At 39.8% G+C, this 24,243-nt stretch overlaps 1 protein-coding gene across 1 annotated transcript in view; it reads right to left on the bottom strand.

Moving 5' to 3' along the window:
• ACOXL (acyl-CoA oxidase like) overlaps positions 1 to 24,243 on the bottom strand; it is a 326,116-nt gene that overhangs the window by 83,860 nt on the left and 218,013 nt on the right. The window contains exons 10-11 of the mRNA XM_082356231.1: positions 22,291 to 22,380; positions 8,368 to 8,477 (exon numbers count right to left, since the gene is read on the bottom strand). Of these exons, the coding sequence (XP_082212357.1) occupies positions 8,368 to 8,477; positions 22,291 to 22,380 (200 nt within the window). The remainder of the gene's footprint in view (positions 1 to 8,367; positions 8,478 to 22,290; positions 22,381 to 24,243) is intronic.

Below are 24,243 nucleotides of genomic sequence, written 5' to 3'. Positions count from 1 at the left end.
AACACCTGGAGCCTAATCAATGCACTACTAAATAACCAAGTGATCACTGAAGAAATCAGAGGAAATAAAAAAATACCTAGACACAAATGACAATGAAAACACGACAACCCAAAACCTATGGAATGCACCAAAAGCAGTTCTAAGAGGGAAGCTTATAGCAATACAATCCTACCTGAAGAAACAAAAAACATCTCAAATAAACAACCTAACCTTACACCTAAAGCAATTAGAGAAAGAAGAACAAAAATACCCCAAAGTTAGCAGAAGGAAAGAAATCATAAAGATCAGATCAGATATAAATGAAAAAGAAATGAAGGAAACGATAGCAAACATCAATTAAACTAAAAGCTGGTTCTTTGAGAAGATAAACAAAATTGATAAACCATTAGCCAGACTCATCAAGTAAAAAAGAGAGAAGACTCAAATCAATAGAATTAGCAATGACAAAGGAGAAGTAACAACTGACACTGCAGAAATACAAAGGATCATGAGAGATTACTACAAGTAACTATATGCCAATAAAATGGACAACCTGGAAGAAATGAACAAATTCTTAGAAAAGCACAACCTTCTGAAGCTGAACCAGGAAGAAGAGAAAATATAAACAGACCAATCACAAGCACTGAAATTGAGACTGTGATTAAAAATCTTCCAACTAATAAAAGCACAGGACCAGATGGCTTTACAGGCGAATACTATCAAACATTTAAAGAGGAGCTAACACCTATCCTTCTCAAACTCTTCCAAAATATAGCAGAGGGAGGAACACTCTCAAACTCATTCTACAAGGCCACCATCACCCTGATACCAAAACCAGACAAAGATGTCAAAAAGAAAGAAAACTACAGGCCAATATCACTAATGAACATAGATGCAAAACTCCTCAACAAAATACTAGCAAACAGAATCCAACAGCACATTAAAAGGATCATACACCATGATCAAGTGGGGTTTATCCCAGGAATGCAAGGATTCTTCAATATACGCAAACTAATCAATGTGATACACCATATTCACAAACTGAAGGAGAAAAATCATATGATCATCTCAATAGATGCAGAAAAAGCTTTCGACAAAATTCAATACCATTTATGATAAAAACCTTCCAGAAAGTAGGCATAGAGGGTCTTACCTCAACATGATAAAGGCGATATATGACAAACCCATAGCCAACATTGTCCTCAATGGTGAAAAACTGAAACCATTTCCACTAAGATCAGGAATGAGACAAGGTTGCCCACTCTCACCACTATTATTCAACATAGTTTTGGAAGTTTTAGCCACAGCAATCAGAGAAGAAAAAGAAATAAAAGGAATCCAAATCAGAAAAGAAGAAGTAAAGCTCTCACAGTTTGCAGATGACATGATACTATACATAGAGAATCCAAAGATGTTACCAGAAAACCACTACAGCTAATCAATGAATTTGGCAATGTAGCAGGATACAAAATTAATGCACAGAAATCTCTTGCATTCCTATATGCTAATGATGAAAAATCTGAAAGAGAAATTAAGGAAACACTCCCATTTACCACTGCAACAAAAAGAATAAAATACCTAGGAATTAACCTACCTAAGGAGACAAAAGACCTGTATGCAGAAAACTATAAGAAACTGATGAAAGAAATTAAAGATGATACCAACAAATGTAGAGATATACCATGTTCTTGGATTGGAAGAATCAACATTGTGAAAATGACTATACTACCCAAAGCGATCTACAGATTCAGTGCAATTCCTATCAAACTACCAATGGCATTTTTCACAGAACTAGAACAAAAAATCTCACAATTTGTATGGAAACACAAAAGACCCCGAATAGCCAAAGCAATCTTGAGAAAGAAAAATGGAGCTGGAACAATCAGGCTCCTGTACTTCAGACTGTACTACAAAGCTACAGTATTCAAGACAGTATGGTACTGGCACAAAAACAGAAATATAGATCAATGGAACAGGATAGAAAGCCCAGAGATAAACCCACGCACATATGGTCACCTTATTTTTGATTAAGGAGGCAAGAATATACAGTGGAGAAAAGACAGCCTCTTCAATAAGTGGTGCTGGGAAAACTGGACAGCTACATGTAAAAGAATGAAATTAGAACACTCCGTAACACTATACACAAAAATAAACTCAAAATGGATTAAAGACCTAAATGTAAGGCCAGACACTATCAAACTCTTAGAGGAAAACATAGGCAGAACACTCTATGACATAAATCACAGCAAGATCCTTTTTGACCCACCTCCTAGAGAAATGGAAATAAAAACAAAAATAAACAAATGGGACCTAATGAAACTTAAAAGCTCTTGCACAGCAAAGGAAACCATAAACAAGACAAAAAGACAATCTGCAGAATGGTAAAAAAATATTTGCAAATGAAGCAACGGACAATCTTCAAAATTTACAAGCAGTTCATGCAGCTCAACATTTAAAAAATAAACAACCCAATCCAAAAATGGGCAGAAGACCTAAATAGACATTTCTCCAAAGAAGATTTACAGATTGCCAACAGACACATGAAAGGATGCTCAACATCACTAATCATCAGAGAAATGCAAATCAAAACTACAATGAGGTATCACCTCACACAAGTCAGAATGGCCATCATCAAAAAATCTACACACAATAAATGCTGGAGAGGGTGTGGAGAAAAGGGAACCCTCTTGCACTGTTGGTGGGAATGTAAATTGATACAGCCACTATGGAGAACAGTATGGAGGTTCCTTAAAAAACTAAAGATAGAACTACCATACGAACCAGCAATCCCACTACTGGGCATATACCCTGAGAAAACCATAATTCAAAAAGAGTCATGTACCACAATGATCACTGCAGCTCTATTTACAATAGCCAGGACATGGAACCAACCTAAGTGTCCATCGACAGATGAATGGATAAAGAAGATGTGGCACATATATACAATGGAATATTACTCAGCCATAAAAGGAAATGAAATTGAGTTATTTGTAGTGAGGTGGATGGACCTAGAGTCTGTCATACAGAGTGAAGTAGGTCAGAAAGAGAAAAACAAATACCGTATGCTAACACATATATATGGAATCTTTAAAAAAAAAATGGTTCTGAAGAACCTAGGGGCAGGACAGGAATATGGACTCAGACGTGGAGAATGGACTTGAGGACACAGGGAGGGGAAGGGTAAGCTGGGATGAAGTGAGAGAGTGGCATGGACATATATACACTACCAAATCTAAAATAGATAGCTAGTGGAAAGCAGCTGCATAGCACAGGGAGATCAGCTCGGTGCTTTGTGACCACCTAGAGGGTTGGGATAGGGACGGTGGGAGGGAGATGCAAAAGGGAGGGGATATGGGGATGTATGTATATGTATAGCTGATTCACTTTGTTATACAGCAGAAACTAACACACCATTGTAAAGCAATTATACTCCAATAAAGATGTTAAAAAAAAAAGATTTGTGTCTTTTATTGTAGGTAAATTCTATGTAAGCAGAAAAACCTGTAACCAAATATTGAACTCTAGTTAATGATGTTCATTCCAAATTATTTATTATTTAGAAGTATGCTGATGTCTGTTTACTTTGAAGTGCACCAGCAAAAGAAAAGATGAATTGAAGGATGGGTTGAGGGGTTGGTACATGGATATATATACGTGATAGAGTAATCACAGCCACAGGTTAATAGTTGACTCTCTATGGTGAGTATATGAATGTTCCCTACAATTATTTCAATTTTCCTGAGTGTCTGAAAATGTTCATAATATAAATGGCACAGCACTCAAGTACAGCGCAGAAGCTTGCCTTTCCTCAGCCTCCACAGTCTCCTAGGGATCCACAGGCTGATGAGATCTGTGAGGGCTCCAGTGGCAGCCCCTTGGGGGAGGCGGAGAGGCAGCACTCATTGGGACAAGAAAGGGCACAATGGAGCTGATGCAGAACCAAGTACAGCCCCAATCAGAGCCAAGCCCTGACCTCCTCACCTAGTCTCATAGAACCTTTCCAGTACCATGATTGACTCCCCCCACTGTTCAGAGGAAGGCTAGCCTCTGGGTGTCCATACATATGGCTGCTGCCTACCTGGAGGGATTTCAGGGCACCAGGAAGTTCTCACCCCTTCTTTCCTCGTGTCCCCACCTGCTCATGGGTACTTCTCTTGTGAGTTGTCAATAAGACTGCCATCCAGCAGCTCTACTTGCATATGAGCTCCATGAAGGCTGAGAACCCACAGTTGCTGCTGTATTGTCAACACCTAGAGAAGTGCCCCATACACTATGTGTGTGGAAATGTGTTGGATGACAAAGGCTTTTCTTAATATACATAAAAATGAGAGTAAGTAAGGTTTGGGGACTTAAGGAGATAAACACAGCCAGCCTGCATCAGTAAAACCGGGATGTGTGGGAGAGAGAAGTGCACTGTTTTGGAGGTTAATAACCGAGACAAAATAAATGGACTGGAACTTTCCAAATATTTACAATTGGAATACTGCCTTTGGCACATCTCAAGTCTATCTTGGAAGACTTGCTAGGAATATAGATTTGCATATCGGCGAGAGTCTGTTTTGCTTTCGAAATGATGGAAACAAGCCCTGCTCCGTTATCTGGAAGAGAAATGGAGGGGCAGATGATTTGTAGCTAGCTGGGGAACACGATTCGTGAATGGATGGAACTGATTCTGATGCGAATTGTACTGTTCTTTCAACTCCTTATATGTTGGAAATTTTCCAGCTAATAAATTTCGGGGAAAGCTATCAGCACTACAAAATGCCCATTCAGGGCTAGAAATATTAAAAGGACTCACTGACTTTTTAGAGTGTGCAAGGACAACTGAGACAAAACCAAGGGAAACTGTATAAAATAAAAACTTCCGAAAAAAAAAAAAACAAAACCCAAACCGAGGGAGAATTAAGTGAAACAGTCCTAGGATATGGGATCTGATGTTTCCAGCTTTAAGATCGACTGCAGTTTGAATAAACAGGAACCTGAGCAGTAGTTTAAAAAAAAAGGGGGGGGGGGTAGGACAGAACGCAGATTTTTAAAATTTCACTTCATGCCAACAGACATGAAATGTCCCATACTATATTTATTGTGTTTCCCATGTCTCTTATTACGATTGTAAGATTATACTTTTTAATGAATAGTTTCCTTGGAAATTAGTTCAATACATTTGGGTTATGAAGACCAAAGTCTCCTTCCAAATAAAAATAATAATTTTAAAAATGCACAAAAGAAAAAAGCACAATAAGCTCCTCAAAAGTAGAACAAAGGAGGCAGTACATTTATGAGCATAAATCAATAAAGTAAACAAAATTGAGTGTTTCTTAAGCATGCAGGGGTTATTTATCATATTAACTGATTAAAGAAGAAATATCATAATTTAATAGATAAAAATCATTTGCAGTAAAATTCATCTAATAAGAAGAATATGTTAAAAATAACAGTAAAAGGAGCTTCTTTAGGAAGTAAAGTGTGTCTATCAAAAAACTTTAGCAAATGTCATTCTTAATAGTGAAATATTAAACTAATATTAAACTAATTCTTTTTAAAACCAGGGATAAAACACTTTCTCACAAAAAAGAATAACTGAAAGGAAGAAATAAAAATTCATTATTTGCAGATGGTAGGACTGTCTACCCCAAAGAATCTATAAGCACATTTAAAAGAAATTTTTTTACGGTCAGGTTTATATATTGTACAAAATCCAACTGCGCGTATAATAAATCAGCAACAACAAAACCCAGAATTTTAAAAATATTGTTTTTACAACAACAACAAAATTCTAGTGTACCTAGTAATAAATCTGTCTGAGGTTACACTATGTTTGAAAGAAATTATCAAACTCTGGGAGACACTTGGGAGATTAACATTTCTGAGAGGAAGTTCAGTTTTATAAGCATGTCAATTTTTCTGCAAATCTATAGAGATTTAATACACTTTCAAAGAAAATTCCAGTAGATTTTTTAAAATTGTGGTAAAATAAACATAACATAAAATCTACTACCTTAACCATTTTTAAGAGTACAGTTCAGAGGCATTAAGTACATTCACTTGATCATGCAACCATCACCAATATGCATCTCCAAAATTTTTTCACCTTCCCAAACTGAAATTCTGTACCCAGTGAACACTAACTCCCATTTCTTCCTCCTCCTAGCCACTGGTAACCACTATTCTACTTTCTGTCTCTATGAACTTGGCTACTCTAGATACCTTATATAAGGGCAACTAAACAATATTTGTCCTTTTGGCGTATGCAAGTTCTTTTTTTTTTTGGAGGAACTTGACAAACTTAACTCTAAAACTTATGTGGACAGGCAAAAGACCCAGAATAGCCAACAATTCTGAATTATATTTTAAAGGTAATAATATAATAATATTATATATAATAAGTACCATATAATACTATTATACTATTATAAATCTAGTGGAATTGAGATGGTGTATTGTTGAATTAAGAATATACAAACAGACTAGGAACCAAATAGCCCCCAAATGGACTCCTGCATATATAAAAGTTTAATAAATGCCAGAGGGGACGTTCCAGATCACTTGGGAAAGACTGTCAATTCAGTATATGGGGCTGGAACAACTGACAATCCCTACAGGAGAAAAAAAAAAAAGAAATTAAATCCCTCCCTCACACCACAGACAAAAATTTCTAATGGATTCAAAATGTGAAAGGTGAAACTCTCAAACTTTAAAAAGTGTATATTTCATGATGTCCAAGTAGACAAGATATGGAAAAGATTGATAAACTCAATTGTAATTTAAGAATTTCTGTTAATCAAAAAACACCATAAAGAAAATATAAGACAAGCCACAAATGTGGAGAAGAGAACAGTAACATCTAAAAGTCAATAAGACTAAGACCAAAAAAAAAAGAAAAAAAAGAAAAATTGGCAAAAGGCATGACAGGCATTTCACATAAGAAGAAATACAAATGGCAAATAGACATGTGAAAGCATACTCAATTGTAACAGTAATATGAAAATGCAATTTTAAAGCATAGTGAGAGATCTTTTTCTTATGTTATACTGACAAAAATTAAGTCTGATAATACCAAGTGTTAGTTCCATAAGACACATGCTGCTGGTGGGGATATAAATTTGTACAATCACTGAAAAATAATTTGATATGATGTAGTAAAGTTGGACATTGGCATACCCACAACACAGCAATTTCATTCCTGGGTCATATATGCTACTGAGGAGTGTTTTTCAAACAATAGATTGAAAATGGCTAAAATGGCTCATGAAATCAGTTTAAAGGATTGAGATCAGTATTTTTAAAAAACAAAATTAAAAAATATCAGAGAGCATTATGAGTAATAGGATGAGCATTGTTTCATGAAATGTTTGTTTCACTTGTGTCTGTGGTGGGGAGGGAGGGCAGGAGACTCTATGGGTGTGTGGGTGTCCACGGTGATGGAAAACATATTTCTCTGAGTCACAGCAACTAAATTTGAAAGCCCTGTAGAAATTCTTGCCCACGTTCCCCAGAAAACATGTACAAGATTTTTCATAAGAGCGCGTTCAAAATGTCAAAAACACAACCCAAATATCCACTGATACTGGAGATTAAAATGGATGAGCAACTTGTGTCACAGACACATGATGAAATATTATGAGCACAGACAGAAGCTCTTCAGCCACACATAACAACTTGGATGAACCTAAGAAACAAAATATTGAGTGAAAACAGGAAGCTACGGAATACCACACACATTTTGCCTCATTTATCAAGCTTAAAGACAATACGAAAAAATCAATGAAAACAACCCAAAGCACAGATCTTGAAGCCAGACTATCTGGGTTCAAATCCTAGCTCTTTCACCTAGTGGCATGTAACCTTGGGCAAAACACTTAACCTCTGTGCCTGTTTCCTCATCTGTGAAATGGAAATAATAACCTACCTCATGGGGTGTTTAGGATTAAAACCTGTAAAGTCCTTGGAACAGTGAACATGCCAAAAAGAAGGAACAGGTGTAGGAAGAACAGAATTAGCAATGTTCTGGTTCTTAAGTTGGTTTGTGGGTGCATGAGTATTGAAGATACATATTCATTTATTTTTTCCACATATCAATATTTTTTAAATTTTATATTGGAGTATAGTTGATTTACAACGTTGTGTTAGTTTCAGGTGTACAGCAAAGTGGTTTAGCTATACATATACATATATCTATTCTTTTTCAGATTCTTTTCCCATATAGGTTATTACAGAGTACTGAGTAGAGTTCTCTATGCTATACAGTAGGTTCTTGATGATTCTCTCTTTTATATCAATATTTAAAATTTAAACAAGAGTGAGTCATGCCATGACAAGGCCCTGTATACTCAGGCTCAAGAATAAGACACTGGGTCAACGATGTTGGCAGCCTGAATGGTCACGTACCTGGTTCTCAGCTTGTCACCCCCTGATTCCGTCCAGTTTCGGGGCAGGCTGGAGATGGGTCTTTCTTCATACTGCTTGGTGTACTGAGCCAGCAGTTCCTGAACCACAACCTGCACATAGAGTTTATCACTTGTCAGCCATTTGTCAAAAATGCAATAAATTCCAGAGTGTCTTTAACTGCTGCAGCAAGGTAAGGTCCAGCTACTTCTAGCAAACTCTTTGGAAGGACCCAAAGACAAGACTCATCCTTCCTGAGGCCTCCACTTCCCCATAGCAGTGGCCCTTACTCACCACTCTCCCTCCATTCTCCATGGCCAGCTTAACTAGCTAACTACTCACTGCTCTCTTTTCCCTTTGAGGCATCAGCCTTTAATGTGGTCCCAAGACCAACCATTTTAGGTGACACTTCAGATAAAACCTACTTGCCTTCCCTGGACCGGATGGGTGGCTGGTCCGTTTTCTTTTTTGCCTCTGATATTCTATGGTTGATTAGGCCTTTGGGGAACCATACTGAAATGTACGGTAAAACAATCTCCATCAATCGCTTTCCTCACAGATTTAAAGTTATAATGTGGGCCTAAAACACTGCAGGCTTGTCCAGGTTTGTTAAAAGAAGATGTCCAGGGCTAGGCTGCTGTAGAGAGAGGCCCAGGTGACAGTGAGCAGTTACTGCTAGGCACGTCAGCGAGGCCACCTTGGGCCAACCTGCCCCGCCGAGCCTACAGCTGACTGCCAGGCAGGAGTGAGCCACAGCGAGGCCAGCAGAGGAATCGCATCACGAGAGCTCAGCCCAAACTGCCAACCTACAAACGATGAACTAACAACTGCATGTCGTCATAAGGCACTAACTTTGGGGGTGGGGTTGTTACACAGCCATAAGTTGCTTATTTATTCTCACATGAGTACCAATTTTAGAATATTTCCTTCTTCATTTCACATACATTCATGTTTTTATATAGATTACATAAAATGTTATAATGCTTTCAATCAGTAGGATATCATAAATGATATTTTCGGTTCACAATCTGTTTTGGATTCTATTTATCTGTTTAATGGCTGTATAATGTTCTTTGGAGAAATCATACCTAATTAAACATTTCCATTCAATTAGATATTTACGTTGTTTCCAATTTTATACTGTCATTAATATCCTTGGTATCAATATATTCAGACAAATAGCACTGTCCTCTTTTTGATTATGGCCTGAGAATAAATCCAATGAGCTTGACTGATGCAATGGTTCTTAAAGAGGGCCACCCTGGCTATGAGAGGGATGCTGGAAACTTGTCAAGGCACATTTGCCTGGGTGACTTTATTGGCATTGGTGGGCAGAGCCAGGCAATGCATGGGACACTCTAACCCAACAGAGGACTGTGCCACATCCAGTGTCCTGTTGAATGCCATGCACTCAAACTCATGAAGCCAATTGATAGCCCAGAGCCTGACTCTTACACTAAAGCTTTCAGGTTCTCCCCGACCTGGGTCTGTGGAAGATTAAACTCCCCTGCCCCCTTGAATTCGAGGCAGCCATGGGACTGGCTTTAGGTCAGTGACATGTAAGCTGGTGCGATGTTCCCAGTTATGATTGGTCCATAGCCTGGACTTCGGTCTACATTGGAGATGCTACAGCAATTCCATGTATAGAGGCATTGTTAAGTCTTACTATGTTGTTATGCTTATTACACATTCCTTTTGTTTCTTTGAAGTATTGTCTTGAATTCTTGAAATCATGTGCCTAGATAAGTTATATTACCCATGACTTCATTTCAGGATAATAAAGGGGGTGTCACAAAATATTTACTATGAAAAAGAGGGCATTAGGTCCAATGAGCTTGAGGATCACCGTATTATGGGTCAAAGGACCTAAATTTTTTTGTGGCTTCTGCTATACATAGTAAGTGTAAAAATCGAACACTGCTAGCAACGGGAAAATGGGGGAAATTAACTTTGACTAGAATTAAACTTAAAATGATATAGAAATCAAGGTCAGTTTCACCGACATCACTAGGATTAACACATCCTTTGTTTTTGTTCATCTGTTAAAGTTATGATGGCTCTAACTCCATCACCCTCTTGTTACAAGAGCAAAAACATTCCCAGCATTAAAAATTGGTCCGATTCTCACCCCTCTCCTCATACCTTTACTTGCTTTATTTTTCCACATTGAATTTATTGCTACCTGAGGACAGAGAGCATTACAACTTGCTATTGGTTTCTTGGCCTTCTGCTGCCTGGAAGGTAAGTGCCAGGAGGTCGGAATTTGTTCATCTTTGTGCCCTCAAACAAAGTGCAACACAGAGATAGGAGTTGAGAAATCTTTCTTAAATAAGTGAATAAATAAATAAATCTCCTTCCTACGTTTAGTATCTCATCTGATCTTTTCAATTCCTTAATAATTTCCTTTAACTTTTGTCTCTACATCCACCTTTCTGATTTAAGCAACTTAACATTGGGAAAATCAACTCGTTTTAACTAGATTTAAAATTAGAAGAACATAATAACTCAGTTTAGGTGCTAAACTTAAAAGACAGACACACTGGGGCCTAGCTAATATCACAAAAGCAGATTCTTCAGTTTAGATCTTTGCTCCTTTCTCTTTACTTTTTGCTCCTTGCTTTTGGAATCATTCCTCTTTTTCTAGGTCATGAGACAAGAAAACCTGATTTTTTAAAATGAGTTTATTTTCTGCTATTGATGCCCCTTGGTGGAGAATTAAGTGGTTGAAGCTATCAGCTACCATGGGGTTTGGGCAGGAGAGTCTCTAAATTCAGTAATTTATTTGATAAATGACCAGGGGGAAGCAAAGATAGATCAGTCACCCTCTCAACTGAGCGTGCAATGAAGATGTGCTTTTTTTGACCTCATGTATGTGTTCCTGAATACATTATAACATATAATATATATAAATTATATAATAAATAATAAATTTAAAAATATAAATAAATTATATAACATTATATAAAATATATAATATACTATATTTATATATATATATATAATTTTAACTTTCTATTTTAAAATTATATACACAAAAAGTTGCAAAATTAAAATAGAACAGAGAGGTTTTATCTAGTCATCACCCAGATTACCCCAAAAGTGATATCTCACGTGCAATAATGATGATCAAAACTAGGAAATTCAGTAAAATTTGTATACATTGAATGTTTTAGTTGTAATAGAGATTTCATTATTTAAAAATGAACCCAGTAGTAAAATAAACCCATTTTATAAAATAAAATATATTTCCTTTCAATACAAGTAATTACATCCTTATCTAGGTCTGGTGTTTTGAAAACTTACACCAGATTTTCTTAAGACAACCTGTGAGGTTATTTCTTTCCAGGCGATTGTTTCTGTGGTGGTGGTGTTTTTGTGGCTCTTCACACAGTTCTCTTGTTCAACATGTGAATACTCTTTATTTTCTTCTATTTACTTGATAAATTCCCAGGGATTGAGTCCTGCTGCACCTGCTCAGGAGTCCCTTTCTTAAGAGAACTCCAGGGGACTAAGCAGCCAGAACAGCTACGTTCTTGCCTTTTGTAAAAGATCCCATCTGCAGAAGGAATCAAGCTAATCTACAGCCAACATTTGGAAGTCATGAGCCTGAGCAAGGATGCAGAATAATGACATCACAAACATGCATGTGTAACGAATATCCTATGCATCAGGGGACACTGATTATGGAGAATCAATAAAAATTATTTTTTAGGTCGAATGGCTTTTCAAGGCATCTAGGAAGCAACTAGCATTTCTACATGCTGAGTATTTCACTGATTTATGCCAGCTACAGTGAAACTTGGATTTAAAAGTCTAACAAATAGTATCTGCTACCAAGGCAGAAACGCTTAGAGTCAATTAGGATAGCAAACACGGTCTCTAAGGAAAAGCCAGCAGATGTCATCCGCTCTGTAACAGGACAAGGCAGGCAGTGAGGCTGCACTCAGGTCTATACCACGTAGGGCGATGGATTCACTCAAAGTGGCAGTACCTGTGGCAATGGGGTCCCAAATCATGCCCTAGGCAGGACTGGCTATGGAATTTGGGACCCGGGGCAAAACAAAAATGCAGAGTCCCTTGTTCAAAAATTATTAAGAATTTCAAGATGGTGAGAGCAGAGCAGCAAACCAAGCACAGACCCTTCTGAGCATGAGGTCTTGTACGACTGCACAGATTTTGCCCCACGAAGCCGGCCCTGGCCCTGAGGGTCCCAGGAGGATGGGCAGACACAAATATAACTGTGTGTTCTGTGTTTTTATTACAGCTACATCTGGCAACTCAAGGTACCTTAGGGCAGCTCAGGGGTCACCCAGGGAGTGAGGCTGCAGAAAAGGCCGACTGGACATGGTCCTCCACTAAGGACGTTATTTTCCTCTTTTAGATGCTGGATATCCCATCAAGGTAAGATTTCTTAGACGACAATCTGTAAAGATTCCCTGGCTAGAAGGAAAGAAAAAGAAATAAAGAGAGGAAGGAAGGAAGGGAGGGAGAGAGGAAGGGAGGAAGGGAGGGAGGGAGGGAGAGAGGAAGGGAGGGAGGAGGGAAGGAAGGGGGAAAGAAAGAAAAGAGAAAGAAAGAAGGAAAGAAAGAAAGAAAGGGAGGGAGAGAGGAAGGAAGGAACGAAGAAGGAAGGAAGGAAAGAAAGAAAGAAGGAAGGAAGGAAGGAAGGAAAGAGAAAGAAAGAAAAAAAGAAAGAAAGAAAGAAAAAAGAAAAAGAAAGAAAGAAAGAAAAGAAAGAAAGGAAGGAAGGAAGGAAGAAAGAAAGAAAGAAAAAGAAAGAAAGAGAAAAGAAGGAAGAAGGAAGGAAGGAAGACAAGGAGACAGAGAGAGAGAGGGAGGGAGGGAGGAAGGAAAGCAAGAGAGAGGGAGGGAGCGAGATTGATTTCCGTGCAGAAAATGAAGAAGTCACTTTGATGAGCACAGAAGTACAGATAAAGGTTCAGAAGGCTCTCTTTCTCCCAAACCTCACACATGGAGCTCTTGAGGAGAACTTTCAATAGTTAGATGCTGCAACATCTGGCCTTGAAAGAATTAGTGCCAGCTCTGTTATGGGTCAATGGATTTGGAAAGAGAAAACTAAAACGTCTGTTCAAACTACCTTGGTCAGCTTTTCTAAGAGTGCATCATCTCAAAGTCCCTTCAAGTTCCCCAAAATGAACGAGCACATTTTGTACATGCTTCGTATCGATTCTATCCCCTAAGCAGATCTTCGAGCTGTCCCCCTCCCGCTATTTCCGATGCCAGCCCCCTGGCCTGGGCAGCACCTCCTTCCTCTAGGCTGAGACTCGGTCCCAAGCCTGCTCTTGCTGCCCCACCGATGGCCTTCGCAGCCTTCACTAGGCCAGCCTCTGCCTACCTCTGGTCCCATTTCACACACCTCTCTTTGTTGCTGCCATCATCAGGGGTGATTCTGGGTGTAACTTCCCATCTGTAGGTCTCTGGGAAGGTCAGTTGGAACTATGTGCCTCTGATTCTGCTGGGTCGGGCAGACCCTCAGCCCATGCCCTTGTTCTCTCTCTCCAAGAGGCCCTCAGAAGAGGAAGGCAGTTAGTTTCACCTTTCAGGAAAGCCGAGCTGCCATCTGCAGCCTGGTCACCCCCGTACCGGCTGCTCTCGTACCCCTGCTCTTGCAGCCAGATCTCAGGCCCTTTTTGTTTTTTTTTATTTAACATCTTTATTGGAGTGTAATTGCTTTACAGTGGTGTGTTAGTTTCTGCTTTATAACAAAGTGAATCAGTTATACATATATCCCCATATCTCTTCCCTCTTGCGTCTCCCTCCCTCCCACCCTCCCTATCCCACCCCTCTAGGTGGTCACAAAGCACCGAGCTGATCTCCCTGCGCTATGCGGCTGCTTCCCACTAGCTATCGATTTTACATTTGGTAGTGTATATATGTCCATGCCGCTCTCTCACCCTGTCACATCTCGAGGCCCTGTAGTTGGGGTGACCCAACCTCTGATCTTAGGAGTATCTGCACTGTGTTTTTTCTGGCAACTCAACATCTCCACCTGCTGATCACTAGGGTTCACCAACAGCCAGAAGGCTGGGGCCCCAGGGAGAATGTCCTTTCTGGTTTACTGTGCGGTTCTTTCCAGGAGCAGAGGAAGTCCAGGTTCTGCAGCCTGAGGTCCAGTCCTCACCCAACACCATACTTGTCCCAAAACCCCATTGTAATACCTGAGGTCCAGCTCATCTGGGAGAAGAATCTGGAATTCACCCCAGTGATGGGGGTGGGGAGAACATTAGGGCTGAAGAGTAAGGTGTGGGTATGCGTGTGTGTGTGGCCTTTATTCTCTTGAAGAGGCCTCCCTCCTTTTCTTTGTTACTCTTTCTTCCTTCTCTTCCCTCCCTCACTTTTTATATTTAAGGGAGGGACTATTTCTTCTAATGGTTTTAAATAAATTTGATATTTTTAAAATTTTTTTGAAATTTTTTAAAACTTCAAGCCATATTATGGTCTTAAATAAAAAGTAAATGTCTCCTAGCCAATCCCTTACCTCCAGGACCTCACTCCAGAAATACCCATTCTTAAGTAGTTTTTGTTCTCCTAGAAGAAGAAGCTTCCAAATGTCAAGGTCAAACAGATTCTTGTGTTATGTTTTAGCCTGCTTCCTATTTGGAACATGCTTTTTATTGAGCAGTTTTATTTTTCCTGGAGTCTTAATGGACTATTTCTCCCCTTGTTTCAAGAAGAACCATATGCCTTTTCCATCATCGCTAAGATCTCCCTGCTTCTTAATCATTCTATTTGTTGACCCGAAATCATTTCCTTCTCGAAGTCATTCTTTTGATCCTTCTGACTTCCTGTTCTAATTTGGACTAATTGTGTTCTAGGCCTGCTACACCACTACTACGCAGGTATTTCTTTATAAAGAAACTCCTCTTGGATTAGCTCCAGAAAGCATAGATGTCTTTCTAATTCTTAATTCCTTTTATGCTTTTCTCCAGTTCATCTACAAGTAATATTGTTCAGAAAGTGCATGGCAAGGTAAACTTCCTGAGCATTTGAATATCTGTAAATCTGGCTCATATTTGATGAATAATTTAGCTAGCTATAAAACTTTACATTCAAAATAACTTTCTTCTGAATTCTAAAGGCATTGTTCCATTTTATTTCAGACCCTGGCCACCCAAAGTGTGGTCCACAGACCAGCAGCGTCAACATCACCGAGGAGCTTGCTAGAAAGCAGAAATGCGGACCCACCCCAGAATCTGAATGCGAACAAGATCCCTAGGAACCTATGGGTGCAGTGGAGTTGAGAGGCGCTGCCCCAGCCTTCAGCGCTACCACTAATAGGGCTGAGGTCAATCTGACTCTCTTTTCTTAGTAAATAATCTGATGTTTTTTCAGTCTAAAGTTTGGCGGCCCTCTCTTTGTCCTTACTTGGTGATCTGAAATTCTCCAGGCTGTTTTCAGGCTCTGACCTTTTCTGGTGGGTCCTGCCAATATCAAGACTTGTGACTTTTTTCAGATCTGGGAAATTGTCTTCTTTTATTTCTCTGGATTTGTCTGCCTTTCTGTGTTCTCTGCTCCCTCTTTCAGGAATGTCATCAGTTTCCTAGACATGGTCATCCATCTCTCTTAGCCTTTCCCTTTTACTTACCTTCACTTAGTTTTGCTGATCTTCATTCTAAGAAGTTTTCTCAAATTTATCCTTTGGCCTTTATATTGGATTTTTTAAAATTAAGCAAACATATAATTTTAATCTACTATGGTTCTTGGCACTATGGTTACTATGGTTTAATGCACTATGGTTCTCTGAGTGCTCATTTGTCAGGGAAATGTGTTTTCGTCTTATGGATGCAAGGTCATCACACATCTCCAGGGATATTAATTGGTTTTTGCTTCTCCCAGTGCCACTTATTCTATTTGTTCATATTGCTCCTTCTTTCATGTGTTATGGTTTTCTCTTAAGTTTCTGATCATCCTAATTAGATAACCTGTATTATGGCATTACTGTTCATTTGCTTAGGTGTGATGATAGTACTGTGCTTTTGTAAGAAAATGTCCTTATTTTAGAAAATGAATGTTGAAGTTTTTAGGGATGAAGTGTCTAATGTCTGCAACTTTCAAATGGTTACACACACACACACACACAAATATGTGTATAAAGAGAATAAGAAAGAGACCACTTAAATATAGCAAATGTTAACATTTGGAAGTAGAAAGCATGCCCAAGTGTTATTGCACTAGTCTTTCAATTTTCTCTTGAAATTTTCAAAAGTTGGAAATAATAAGAAAAACAAAACAAAATATCTGAATATCATTGGGAAAATACCCCTAGGGGCCTGAAATCCCTAAGGAATCAGCTTTCTTACAGGAAACTAGATACATGATTGGTTTTTAAGCAAGTCAGGCTGTAGGTCATTTGCATTTTTGCATATATGCTCTTGGAGTAATAAACAATGTATGCAAAGCCTCTGACTGATATTCCTTAGGATATCTGTGGATTAAGAAGGAATCTGTCCTAGTGTACCTCTAATGAAGCAAAAGAAAGTTATAATGGGATTTCATGGGTGTGGGCAGTAATTGGATTTGGTGAAGGGTGTAATTAAATTTCACCAAGGGCCTACAACCTCTGCCCCAGGAAAATAATGAAAGGGTCAGAAAACCTTCTATCTTGCTTAAAGGGAAGTATGTAAAGCCTGCAGAAACTCTGAAGCACGTGCCTGCTCTGTCCACATCTCCTCAATCATGGGACAGCAGCTCTAGTATCTTCAGGATCCCTAAAGAATCCCACCTTCAGACAGAGGGTTGAAAGCCCTGTAAGTAACGGAAGAATACTATGAAAATTACTGACCGGTTTCTGTCCCCTGGTCTCCTGAAATTTCTATCTCCGCTTCGATAAGTGGAATCAAAACAGAATCCAGCCCAGAGAGGGATAGCCTCCCCAACATGGGCTGATTCCAACACTCAAGTGGAAGGCCAGGTTGACCAGTGGAGGGTAGCTAGCACCATCTTCTCCACCATTGGGTGGATACCAGGCAGTCTGAAAGCTCTGGGTACAAAGCAGGGCATGTCAACTGTAGGTTTCCTGGCAGGCTGTGTTGACTGGCAACAAGCAGGCGGGCTCACCCCACTCCTTCCCCAGCAAATCTCAGTCTCCCACCCCAGGAGACTAAGCCCTCCCTGGGCAACCAAAGTGTCCTTCCTACTGTAGGTTTCCAGAGCTGTGGCAGATGCAACTGCTGTAGTCAAGTTCTCTGATGTGGGGAGGATGGCTGTCCTGCCATCAGACAAGCCTTCAGAGAAATGCCTGGCTCTCTGCCCCAATCCCCCTCCTGCTCTCCATCCCTGTGACTCAGCATCTCTCCAGAGACATCCAAAAGAAACAACTCCCACTTCCATCAGTGTTCCCTTGAGTTGATCCATCAATTCCATCCCATCTGCTTCCCATTCTCCAGAAATTTATCAAACTCCTTTGTCTTCTGATGGCCCCTCTACCACTGTCAATGCCCCTGCGGATCTGTTCCCCTCTATTCTTTCTTCTAGTTATTTCAAAAGGATTGAAGAGGAAAGAGCTGCCTTGTTGGTGTTCGTGCCATCATCCCGAACCAGAAGTCATCCCCCTGGTTTTTAGTCCTCTTATCTATGGTGCAGTGTCTAAGTATCTTCTTTCCTCCTAATTCTGGATGTTGTGGGAATGCTTCCCCGCTCACCACCACCTTTAATCTTTCATTTTCTTAGCAATAAAATCAGGAAGGGCATCTGCCTTATCTTGGAGCACCACTGCGCAAGAGTTCACACAGAAGGCCTGAGACTGCTATTCTTGGAAGGGTGTGCTTGCAAGGATGCCCTTGGCTGGCATCTGGGAACCCGGATGTGGGGAGGGTTCCCACCATTCTGTGACTGACAAGGGTGGCTCTCTGGGCCTAAACACTTTGTGCAAACAATACGGTTTGTGCTGAACACCTGTTTTCTGTCTGAAAGTCTGGAATTCTAATATGTGCTAGGCAGAGGGTGCCTATGTGACCAGCCTCCAGTAGAAACCTTGGATGCTGAGTCTCTGATGAGCTTCCCCGGTAAACAGCGTTTCACATGTGCTGTCACAATTCACTGCTGGAAGAATTAAGCATGTCCTCTGTGACTCCACTGGGAGAGGAGTCTTGGAAGCTCATGCCTGGTTTCCTTCAGACCCCGCCCATGTGCCTTTTCCCTTTGCCGAGTTTGTGTTTTATCCTTTTGCTACAATAAATCCTAACCATGAGTATGACTATATGTGGCATCCTGTGAGTTCTCCTAGAGAATTATCAAACCTGGGGGTGGTGTTGGGGACCCCTGATCCACACCACTTATAAAATCAGTGTTTCCAGCTTTTGATAAGCTTTGATCATAGCTTGAGGTAGTATTTTTCCAGCATGTGTCTGGAAGACGTCTATCTGGAAAATCGGCCAAAGAAGGTCTACACAATCTGGTTTTTTAAAGGTATTTTTTAAAATTTATTTATTTTATATATTTATTTTTGGCTGCGTTGGGTCTTCGTTGCTGCATGCAGGCTTTCTCTAGTTGCGGCGAGCAGGGGCTACTCTTCGTTGCAGTGTGCGGGCTTCTCATTGCAGTGGCTTCTCTTGTTGCAGAGCACGGGCTCTAGGTGCGTGGGCTTCAGGAGTTGTGGCTCGCAGGATCTAGAGCGCAGGCTCAGTAGTTGTGGTGCACGGGCTTAGTTGCACCACTGCATGTGGGATCTTCCTGGACCAGGGCTCGAACCTGTATCCCCTGCATTGGCAGGCGGATTCTTAACCACTGCGCCACCAGGGAAGCCCCACAATCTGGTTTTAAGGTCTCTGGTGATCTGCTTTCTAGCAGACTGTGAAACTGGACCATCCCTGGCTTCCTTCTTCAGCCTGGGCCTCAAAACCCTGCATGGGTTCTTACTGCATGGGTGCTCTGCCTCCTTGTGATGACACACGTCCTCCTGAGCAGGCAGCTCAGCCTCCCTCCAGCCCAGCATCCCTGCATCCCTGCCCTCCATGGTCCAGAGTCCCTCTTTTTCACTGCCCATGCTCCCATTTATATGACAGTAAGCAAGCTGTCCCTGTTTCTCCTCTGCTTCCACTTCGCTTCATAGTTAGAAATTGTGACTCCTCCCATAACTAAATTAAACAACCTTTTCATAGCGTCTACAAGCTAGAGCTTGCAATTAAAGCACTGAGTCACAACTTCAGGGTCAAGCGATGTTGAACCACACGCTTGAGTTTAAAATATACTCCTGAAGAGAAAATTGTTGAAAAACCTCACACACTTGGATTATCAGCTGAGATGGAGAATGTGAATTGGTGCCATGTCTGATTACTGAATATTCTTAAGGAGTGTTTTTTGAAACAACATTTAGGTAGGAGGGAGACAGAAGAAAAGCAGTTTTTAATCCAGCCCACATTAAATGGCAATTCTTAAATAACTGCCCCCAAATAATTTACTTTACTTTACTCATAGTATATTCTTGGCTCCCTTATCAAATGTTAGTTGACCATATATGCACGGCTTTATTTCTGAGCTCTTGATTCTGTTCCATTGGTCGATGTGTCTTTTTTAATGCCAGTACCATACTGTTTTGATTACTACAGCAGTGTTCTGCACAGCTGGGGAAGCTGGGTCCTCACTCACATGCTCTCATTTTCCCCATGGGAGAAACCACCAGCCAAGAAGGTCTTTTTGTCCTTTAGCTGTGCCACCGTGGGAGAGGAGAAACGCAGGTAAAATGAAACTGTTCCTCTTACCCTCTTCAATGTGTTCAATCTCAGAATTTTTTTTCGTTTGTTTGTTCCAACAATGTGCTGGAACTTCTCCACTGGACTCCTGGACTTTCACAAAGGAACTCTCATCCATGAATAATTGTCAAAACTGGTGTTCTTTGGGGGAAAGATGGCAGAAAACGTCTCTTCCACCATTTTGATGACGTCTTAGAATAAGTTTGTCTATGTCTACAAAAAACTTTGTTGTGATTTTGGTAGGAATCTCGTTATATAAATATATATAGATAGATAGATCAGTTCTGGCAAAATAGACATCTTTCCTGTGCAGTCATCCAATCCGTGAATATATTTAGTATGCCTCTCCATTCACTTAGGACTTCTTTGATTTCTTTCAAGAGCATTTTGTAATTTCCAGCATAAAGATCTTATACATAGCTGTTAGATTTACACCTATGTATTTTATTTTCTTTGAAACAATTGTAAATGAGATTATATGTTTAATTTCAGTTTCCACATGTTCCTTAATGGTATATAGAAATCTGATTGATTTTTGTGTATTGATCTTATATCCTGTGGTCTTGCTGAACTCACTTATTAGTTCTAGAATTTTTTTGCAGATTCCTTGGATTCTCTACGTAGACAATGATGTAATCTGCAAATAAAAACAGTTTTCATTTCTTTCCCTTTTAATCTCTATGTATTGTATTTATTTTTTCTTGCCTGATTGCCCTCACCATAACTTCCAACTCCATGTTGAGTAGCAGTGGCACCAGTGGACATCCTTGACTTATATCTGATCTTAGGGGGAAAGCATTCAGTGTCTCACCATTAAGCATGATGTTAGCTACAGTTTTTTTGTGGATACTTTTTTATCCACAAGTAGCAGAAATTCCCCTCTATTCCTAGTTTGCCGAGAGATTTCATCATGAACCATTGTTGGATTTGGTCAAATGCTTTTTCTGTGTAAACTAACATGATCATATGATTTTTTTTCTTTTTCAGTCACTTGATATGATGGATTACATTGATTGACTTTTGAATGTTGAAGCTGCCAGGAATGAATTCCACTTCTTCATGGTATACAATTCATTTTATACACTGCCAGATTTAATTTGTTAAAATCTTGTTGAGGATTTTTGTATCTAAGGTCATGCAAGTTTTTGATATGTAGCTTCCCCTTTTTTGTACTCTCTACTTTTGGTGTCAGAGTAATACGAGCTGTATAAAACCGAGTTGGGAATTGTTTCCTTCTCTTCTATTTTCTGCAAGAGATTGTGTAAAATTCTTCTTTAAATGTTTGATAGAATTCTCTAATGAAACCTAGACCTGAAGGTTTCTTTGTGGGGAGCTTTTGTATTATTATTAAACATTAAATTTCTTTTCTATTATAGGACTACACAGGTTGTCTATTTCAAGTGGCTGCATTTGGGTCCTTGTGGTTTTTGAGGAATTGGTAATTTCTTCTAAGTCATCAAATTTATTAATGCAAAGTTATTTTCTAGTATTCCCTCATTATTATTTTAGTGGCTGCAGGATATCTAGTTATATATCTTTTTTCATTCCTAATACTGGTTATTTGAGTCTTCCTATTTTTTGTCTTTGTCATTCTTGCTAGGGAGTTAACAACTTTATTGATTCTTTTCAAAGAATCAGCTTTCTGTTTCATGGATTTTTCACCTTTTTCAATTTCATTGATTTGTGCTCTTTTCTTTGTTAGTCTCTTTTTTATGCTTGGTTTATGCTTATTTTGCTCCACTTTTTTATTTTCTGGAGGTGGGAACAAAATTTTTGATTTGAGACATATTCTCTTTTCTAAAGTAAGCATTTAATGCTATAAATTTCCCTCTAAGCATTGCTTTATCTGTATCCAACATTTTTTGATATGTTATGTTTTCATTTTCATTCATTCTATGTATTTTAAATTGGACCTTACAAACTCTTTGGGAATAGCCTTCCCAGTAGAATCTATATGACTCCATATGTACAAGAAGTAGTTTTCTTAAGCCAAAAAAAGATATAGTTCAGCATCAAAGATCAGCTAGGAAATAAATAAATTAACACCCCCTCAATTCAACTACTGCAAAAATCAAGTGCTTAACGGAAAAACACCTGCCAATTAAGTGAAGACATCAGATGAAGATAAAACATATAAGGCATTTCAGATTTCTGCATAACTCTTGATCTTGAAAATTATGCTGTTTAAAAAGAATAAACATTTCCCGAATCTTACCTGCAGCACTACACCACTGTCATCTTCAAAAGTTACAAACACATCTGTGTCACATTTTAAGCCTGAGATTCGGTTTTCCATCATGTAACCCTATTGCAAAAAAAAAGAAAAGAAGCAGATTTTAAATTTGCAGTCCCATCATTATAAAGGACTAACATTTTCTTTGAAATTAAATACAGACAATTGAAAAAAAGAAAATAAGTCTATTTCTCCTACCCAGAATAGCCATTCTAAGAATTCTGACCCATCCCATGAGCTTTTGGTCCATAAATATTATTTGAGGGTACGGTCTTTGTTGGTAGTAAAAACATTTGAAAACAGTCATGTCACATTTTTCCAAAATATTTCAACAAATTATGCTAATTTTTTCTCTCTCTCTTCCAAATCTTATGAATTCGAATAAATGTCAAGGTATTTGTGATTACACCCCACAATATGCAGGAGAATGATGCCTCCCCCACCCAAACCCTTTTTTAATTCTTGGGAGACAACATAAAAACCCTATGATTCTTGGGAGACAACATAAAAAATCCTAAATTGCCACTCTGCCTCTTCATGTCATTAAATATTCTGCATCATAAATATACACTCCAGCTTCCAGCTAGTTTTTTACTTTTTTTCTTTTCTCACTTCCTGAAATCCTTATTTAAATGGCGGTAGCCTGTGCTCCTTTCCAAAGTGGTGAAGTGTTTCCGCACACACACTGGGAGAATCAGCTGCTCCAGAGAAAGCTGATCAGCCCCAGGCCAGACGTGGAGGGAGCAGAGTTGCCCGCGTTTGGCCACAGGCCCTTCCCCTCCTCAAGGCCTCTGTGCTCTCTTTCCTCCAGCCCATTGTCCTCCCCCTTAACTCTCAGAATCCTTCCCACTCTCAGAATCTGCTTCCAAATCAGCCCTACCATGTAAGTTACAGCACAGGCGGCTGTCGCATCACCTGTCCCAGGAGTATGTGCACTTAGCACTTTGGCTCTGTCTAGGAATGACAAGATTCAGCCCCTGTTGGAATTTTCAAGCCACATGGGCCAGGGAGGGTCACACAGGGTGCTCCCGTGGGCAGCTGTATACTCCAACCTCAAGGTACCCGTTATCCTTGGGGGGACCTGCTTCATTTCTGAAAACGGCCACTTGAGTCACAGAAGCGGGCACTCTGGGTTCCCACTGCCCGCAGAGCCTGAAGTCCTGTGAGCAGCCCTGCTTTCCTGTCCCGGGAGCCATCCTCTGATGCCCCGCTGCTTCCCCTGGTCCCCCTCAGCATCACGGCAGTCCGCGCAGGCCCTCTGCGCGGTGTTAGTTTACAGAAGCAAAGGCATCTTCACAAACCCTCAGGAATCCTTCGTAACTTTCACAAAGGTAAACTGATTGTATTTATGGAAACATAAACTGGTGGCATTTCCAGCCTGGAGAAGTTCAGCCTTGCCTCCCCTCCCCCATCATAACCACAGGGTAAACCCCCTCATCCCCGGGCAAACCACATGAGATCAGGTTCTGACTGAGTGTGATCAGGCCCCAGAGTGTTTCCCCTGCAAGGGAGAAGCTGACTCACTTTCACCACCAGCATTCTACCATTTATCGAGTATCTGCCACGAGTCAGATACTGAGCTGAGTGCTTGACCCAAACTTCGTTTTATTATTTCACTTAATCCTTTTCCTCCTCTCAATAGCCCTGTGAGGTACGCGTTACCCCATTTTACAGATTAAGAGAGTAAGGCTCGAGGGCTATGTTGGAATGTTCTTGAATAACCCCTCAAGTTCTGGTACGGAAAAGATGAACATGAGACCTACCACCTCAGACTTGGGAAGAAGCTGTTATACATAAGAAGCACACCTGCTAAAGGCTCAAAATAGTAATTTTGAAGAAATAAAGTACTTTTTCCTTGATCATTTTGCTCTGATCTCTTCCAGCAAGAGAGGGAGAAACAGGTTCTCTGTTGTTATGCCTTTTTTGAACTGTTCA

Source organism: Balaenoptera borealis, assembly GCF_965194805.1.
Source record: "Balaenoptera borealis genome assembly, chromosome: 15".
Lineage (NCBI taxonomy): Eukaryota > Metazoa > Chordata > Mammalia > Artiodactyla > Balaenopteridae > Balaenoptera > Balaenoptera borealis.
This window is presented reverse-complemented; position numbering and strand designations above follow the sequence as displayed.